This window comes from Sinocyclocheilus rhinocerous, unplaced genomic scaffold (genome assembly GCF_001515625.1).
Source record: "Sinocyclocheilus rhinocerous isolate Xijiao unplaced genomic scaffold, SAMN03320098_v1.1 scaffold615, whole genome shotgun sequence".
NCBI classification, from domain to species: Eukaryota; Metazoa; Chordata; class Actinopteri; order Cypriniformes; family Cyprinidae; genus Sinocyclocheilus; species Sinocyclocheilus rhinocerous.
The window spans coordinates 284,228-290,635 of record NW_015631049.1 but is presented as its reverse complement, the minus strand read 5'-3'; the positions used below and the strand labels follow the sequence as shown (position 1 = coordinate 290,635).

Here is a 6,408-nt window from a genome sequence, read left to right as displayed (position 1 = left end):
ATATATATATATATATATACAATGGGGGAAAAACAAACAAAACATAAATAAACAAAAGAAAACTAGTCCGCCAAAAGGGCCGTTACCCATTTCTTTCGGCCCAATTACCGCTTCAAGTACCCGGGCGGACTAGACAATAAACCCAAAACCAAACAATCAAAAAAATAAATAAATAAACTGAAACTCAAATACAACAAGAGCAACTAATGGGCTCCGTAGAGCTGAAACACATTAAAATACTTTTATTATTTATATCAGGACAAACACCACCTATTAAAACATTTTAGTGCTCCAAACAAACTCCTAACGTTACCTATGTCAAAGATCCAAAAGACGGCATATGCAAACCCCTCGCCTATGAAACAATAGGCTTCATGGAGCTGAAATACATGCATTAAAACACCTTTATTATTCTTCCTAAAACACACACCACATATTAAAACACTTTTAAGATTTCAAATAAACTCATACCTATCTCCGAGATCCAAGAAAAATCCACCTGCGAACCTCTCGCAAACAAACAGTAAAAGTGCCAATCTATTTCCGCCGGCCAGAAACAAACGCACCTACCGTTCTCTTCTTCTTCTTCTTCTTCTTCTTATTCGTTTTTTATTGGTGGCTACCTACCGTTCTCGTTCCTACCGCTGATCTTTATACATGGCTAACCACACACCCTTAATTCATGACTTTACTCCCTAGATGTCGCCTGCCACAAATAGACTAGACATCAAATAGACAGCTAATGAATGACTACATATAAACATCTAATAGACAACAAAATAATGGCTAAAGGATTCTTTTTACTCAAATACAACAGGTTTACATTAGTGATGGAATAAGAGTGAAGTGGCAATCTGGAATCATTCTGCTGTGTCATTTTGTGTCTTATGTTCCTATTTAGGAGAGAAAATGGAGGCTAAAAGCAATAGTAAGTTCTGTTAAAAAATGTAATTTCCATCATACTTAATGCCATTAATATGCTATAAAAGATAATAGCTAATCATTTGTGTAAGTCCACATTTTCTCTTTTTCCAATACAGATGAGTTTCAGATAGTTTTCTCTGAAGCAACTCATTCAGATTCCACCATTCAGTGTCACCTGTCTCCTGGAATCAGTGCTGTCAATATGGAGATTAGATGGTTTAAGGAAACAGACTGTGTGTATTTCTATAAGAACAAACGGTTGATAAAGGGGGAGAGTTATGAAGGCATAAAGAGTCTATGCATTGATGAGCTGGAGAGAGGAATTGTGTCCTTACAGCTGAAGGATGTCAGAGAATCATATGCTGGTTATTACCTGTGTCAGGTCACCAGTGGAGACAGGACAGAGGAGATAACAGTAAGAAAATGTGAGTGTTTCATATACTGTAACTTCATTCTACACCGGTTCTAACCTCTACCTCTTGTCAGAATGAACTGAAATCCAGAGGATTGTTAAGTGTTTGATCAGACTCAGAGTGTAATCAGTAAACTGAGAAATGAGACCTATTGATCTAATTTAAACTCTTAGTTCTTAGAGTACCAAAGTAAACCACCCAATCATATCAGCCTTACAAAAATATGTGTATTGAGTGCTAAGTTTCGTTCCCACAATTTCCTGATTATTAGTATTTTCTCTGTTTCTCATTTTAACTGGTTAAACTATACATTTTTTCTTATTGCTCTACTGCTTTATTGTGATTTCGCTGTGATTCATACAGCATGTTTCCCAACAGCATTAAAGACCCATGAAGATCAGACTGAAATGCCTCAACAAACAGCCACACTATGGACTAAACAGGTAATAGAAAAATATAGTTTACTTTAAATACAGTGTGAATTTTTTCTAACATTTATGAAACAAATGTAAATAACTGAAGGTATATTTTGTTGGTCTCTCAGCTCCAATAAGATTTAAGTACCCATTTAAGTTACCATTAAGTTTCCATTTGTCATTTAAAAAAAAATAATAATTAGCATTTTTTTTAAAACAAAAGCTTTGGAGAAAGAAAACTCTTTATCTGTAGGTGGAACATTGTTACTGTCCAATTTTGTTCTGTTTTTGTTCTGACACTGTTTTACAGGTTTTAAGCATAATTATAGATTTTAGTAAATGATTAAAAAATAAGGAATTTAGTCAAATGGTGAAACCCTCTTGCTTGTCCATTGTGTCATCAGCCTGAACTGAGTATTTTATAGGATATTTCAGGAATTTCATGAAGGTTGATGGACAATATTCTTCTCTCAATGTTCTTCTCAACAGACCGACAAAGCATGGACTGATAAGGAGAGAATAAAAATGGCAAATTCTGCTTTACTGGCAGGTGAATTCTGTTAGAACTCATATTTTTCATGTGTCAAAGATCAGGACAGACACAAGGAACTTATTGAACTCCTCTGGTAAAACAAAGCTTAAAGTAAATGAAGTTTGAACACAGAGCACATGATTTATTCAGTACAGAATAAATTAAATGAGATTAACTTGTATATATATGAACATTTATTAAGAATATAATATACTTGATTTCATATCAGGAATTGTGTGTATAGTTTTCTATTGTCTAGAAAAAGATGCGCCAAAGGAAGATCTTCAGGGCAACACAGAAGTTGAGGAGAACCAGAATGAGACTGAGGAGAAAGACACACAACAGGAGGAAACAAGCGGACATATGCATGAGAGCACGAATCTCTTAGTGATGGAAACCAGTACCTGTTTGCTGGAGGAACAGGAAACCAAACCAGGAAACCAAATCTTACATCTGGGCAATCAACAACCGGGATGTTCAAGTCAGAAATCACCGGACAGTGGTGGGTGTCACATTTATAGTTTGTCAGGATACATTTGAATGAAGAATTTGTGTATATTCCAAAGTTCATCTGCACTTGAACATACATATTCTCATGAAGATAGTGGATGGAGCAGCTCAGCCATGATCAAGGTTTCAGTGACTGCAGGACATATAGAATGATAGAAACTTTTTTGTGATTACTTTTGATTTAAGTGATCTTAGACAGGGATTCAGGTAAGATTTATCTAGACTAGAGCATCCATTTGTCGAAGACAATTCACCACTCTTCTGAGTGAAAGAAAGGGGGTGGTGAAAATTACGACAATTTGGAGATGAGGTCTGTGCTGTGCATTTAGAGACGACAAACAGCGTTGCAATATTTCACACTTTCTAGAATTTATTGTCTGCTAGAAACCTACTGCTGTTTCAAGATCAGTTGTTTAAAGTCACTTCAGTAAATATCAAATTTAAGTAACATTAATTATATGTTGCTGATTGTTTTATGTTCATTTCTACTGATTTAACCACAAAAGATTTTACAAACCCTGGACAAATCCAAAATCAAGAATGGGAACAATCTGTGTGCAAGGTAAATCTTATATTGTTGTGTTTAAATTGCCGTTTAAAATGTCAAACTTTTTTTTTATTTCTCTGGTAAACACCTAATACAGTGTTTATCGAGATACTGTGACTGAATTTCACTGTAAGTTGTGTGTCTGTAGAATGAAGTCCGATCTCAGCAAGTGAAGATGAAGAGGCAAAAAATGGGAAACAATGAACCTAGTACAGGTCTGTATCTTATGAAGGATCTCACACAATAGCTGCTTGTTTAATCACACATACTACATTTTTGACCTTTGCCAAGAGTTATTATAGAACAGAATAACTCATCTTCCGTAACGCCATCCTAGAAAATGAAATTGATTTTTAAAACTGTATTATTATCTTGCATTCATTTTAGTCTGATCATATTTGTATGTTCCCCTGTTTTATTTATTCAATCCCAATTCCTTTTCCAGAAGAGGTCAAAGTGTTCTCCATTTTGGCTGGAAAGACAAATAACTGTCACAAGGATTTTGTCACCCTGCTGAGAAACCAAATCGAGAATCTGAGGGAAGTTGGTACAGTGGACAAGAGTGACATTATTTTCGTTTTCTGTCCTATTGTTTCTCGAGCTGGAACTGACATTGATGACGCTCTGAACAAATCCAATTATTCCACAGGTTGTTTGATTATCATCTTCACACTATTTTACATTTTTAATTACATTTTTAAAGTTTTTAATTTACAGAATACTCTGCCTCAAGGTGATACATGTATAAGCATTTCAGAAGAAATTATCTTTTAAATTTGTCTATATCCTTAAACAGGTTCTAAGCTAACTGTTCTAGTGGTGCTTCATCACACGTTTGACCCAGAGAAAGTGGTCCCAGACAGCAGCAGATCTGTCAACAGGACAGACATACTCACAGTGGACTATCTGTTCTATGAGGATACAGGATTGCTGAAGTGTCAGAAGAATTCAGATTCCACTAACAAAGTTTTGAACTGGCTAATAAAGCAGGTATTTAACAAGATGCTCCAAAATATGACAAAATGTATCATTTGAAAAACCTCACTGTTTACTTGGTTTCATCATGTGCTCATTGTGCTCATGCTGTGATTATTCTTTACAGGGGAGTGAAAGAGGTGTCAAAATATGTCCACGTCAAAGTAGGTCAAATCCACTTTTTTATTAAATATAGTCTATATTATTTAAATTATGTCAAGTAAATTACACATTTTCTGCTTTAATGTGAAAAAATTGGAGGCTTATTTATAATTTCTGTTTTCTCTGCTGCATGTCCTCATGCTCTGTAATGCACCTTAAAAGTCTTTCTTATTTGAAACAGACGAAATACACCACAATATTTTTTCAAGCTGGTGGTCATCTTTCTCTCAGAGAAGACTGACATGACGAGGGTCAATACACGCCTGTCAGTCTGTCTGCCTTTGCTTGCTGCAATGTTTCATCTTCTGTATTACACAGACACAAATGTAATTTGTTTAACAAATGATTATTAGCTATTAAGTGCATAGAAATCACCTGGTTATTCTCTTCTGTGCATAGTGTTTCTTTCATTTTATGTGTGGAAGAACTGAATTCAAATAAAGGAGGCACACTCTCCATCTATAACGGCTTGTTTTTTTTCATAAATGAAATCAAATATAAAAACTTGCTGGTGAAGTCAAGCTGGGAGAAACAAAGCAATGCTTCATTTTCTGTATTATACAGAGACAAATGTCATTCATTTGTTCTTTGTACTCTCTTTTATTCAAATATTTTTGACAAATGATTAATGTTAAGTGTGCAAATAAGTGTGCAAATCATTTATGTGCTATGAATGATAATTTGAAGTAACTGTCCACTCTTTCGCTGTCATGTTTACTGATGAATTATATCGGTTTCAGCACCTCTGCCTGAAGACAAAGGGATATAAAACATTATTAAATCAATAAATATGGTGTATAAACTGAAATGTCTCACTTTATTTTTTGCTCATCAATGGAGCATTGTGACTCTGGACTTACCTGCAAATAATGTATTCAGAATTGATTTTCATTTACCTTTTGTTAATTTATGCTTTTTCACTTTTAATTTCCTTTTTTATTTTCCAGAGAGGAAAGCAGTAGAGTTACTTTACAGCTTTTGTTGATGCTTGTTAACTTAGGTGAACTTGCATTTCGTAAATTTATAATAAAAGAGAAAATGAAAATAATACAGACTGTCTTCTGAAAATAATACAAAAATATTGAGTGCACTTTTTAAGTCTGAGCAATTGTACTGTTAAAATCTCTGGAAGGTGGGCGTCTCAAACCCTTAATCAACGGTCAAAACCGAACAACACCGAAGTACTTCAGAAAGCCTTCAAAGTGAACACAAAACTATTAGACGTCTGTAGAAGCCCAAAGTCCTCAGTTAAAGCAAGAAAATAAAAACCATCCAAATTCTTGACAGTAGAGATTTTAAAATAGAAGGCGGTATGTTACACTGTTGCTAAATGTTAGCTATTAATCTTCTAAAAAAGCGACTTGGACACGTACTCTCTTTAGAAGAGACATATACAGGCCTATGTCTTCTCTTAAAAACGTCGACGTTATCTGTGAAGGGTTTTTATTATTATTATTTAAGGTATTTTAAAAGTGGACTGTAAATTATTCATTAGTGAATGGCCAAATATGTTCAAATACAGTACAATTTTTGTAGTTGAGTAAACAATTTAAGCACACCTGCAGATGGAAACAGTCACCAAAATGAAAACTCCACAGCACACTGATATATACAATCTGTATTTATGAATTAGTGCAGATATCAGTACATAAATGATTTAATGTCTCATTTCAGCTATACAAGTGATCTGCTCATTCCACTCATTTCTCCATCTCCATCATCATCCAAACTCAGTGCTTTGCTGAAGATTTAAACCCTTTTGATAAACATGCACAGTTGTTGCATAGAAATCACCTCTATATTCTCTTTCATGCAACTTAATAGTGTTTTTCTTTAATTTCATGTGTGAAACAACTGATGCCAAATAAAGGAGGGCAAACCCACACACTCCATTTTCTCCATTCTTTCAATAATGAATTCAAATATAAA

The 6,408-nt window shown here is 34.4% G+C and overlaps 1 protein-coding gene across 3 annotated transcripts in view; it reads left to right on the top strand.

The window, feature by feature from the left end:
* LOC107741190 (uncharacterized) overlaps positions 1 to 5,266 on the top strand; it is a 7,429-nt gene extending 2,163 nt beyond the window's left edge. The window contains exons 2-12 of one of the 3 annotated variants that reach the window (XM_016553817.1): positions 902 to 928; positions 1,041 to 1,349; positions 1,728 to 1,780; positions 2,243 to 2,303; positions 2,530 to 2,787; positions 3,302 to 3,357; positions 3,491 to 3,557; positions 3,788 to 3,991; positions 4,139 to 4,332; positions 4,445 to 4,481; positions 4,661 to 5,266. In XM_016553817.1, coding sequence (XP_016409303.1) covers positions 910 to 928; positions 1,041 to 1,349; positions 1,728 to 1,780; positions 2,243 to 2,303; positions 2,530 to 2,787; positions 3,302 to 3,357; positions 3,491 to 3,557; positions 3,788 to 3,991; positions 4,139 to 4,332; positions 4,445 to 4,481; positions 4,661 to 4,725 — 1,323 coding nt within the window. In that variant the 5' untranslated portion in view covers positions 902 to 909 and the 3' untranslated portion in view covers positions 4,726 to 5,266. Of the gene's footprint in view, positions 1 to 901; positions 929 to 1,040; positions 1,350 to 1,700; positions 1,781 to 2,242; positions 2,304 to 2,529; positions 2,788 to 3,301; positions 3,358 to 3,490; positions 3,558 to 3,787; positions 3,992 to 4,138; positions 4,333 to 4,444; positions 4,482 to 4,660 lie in introns of all 3 variants that reach the window. The other 2 variants (XM_016553816.1, XM_016553815.1) reach the window with 2 other exon arrangements.
* The last annotated feature ends 1,142 nt before the right edge of the window (positions 5,267 to 6,408 follow it).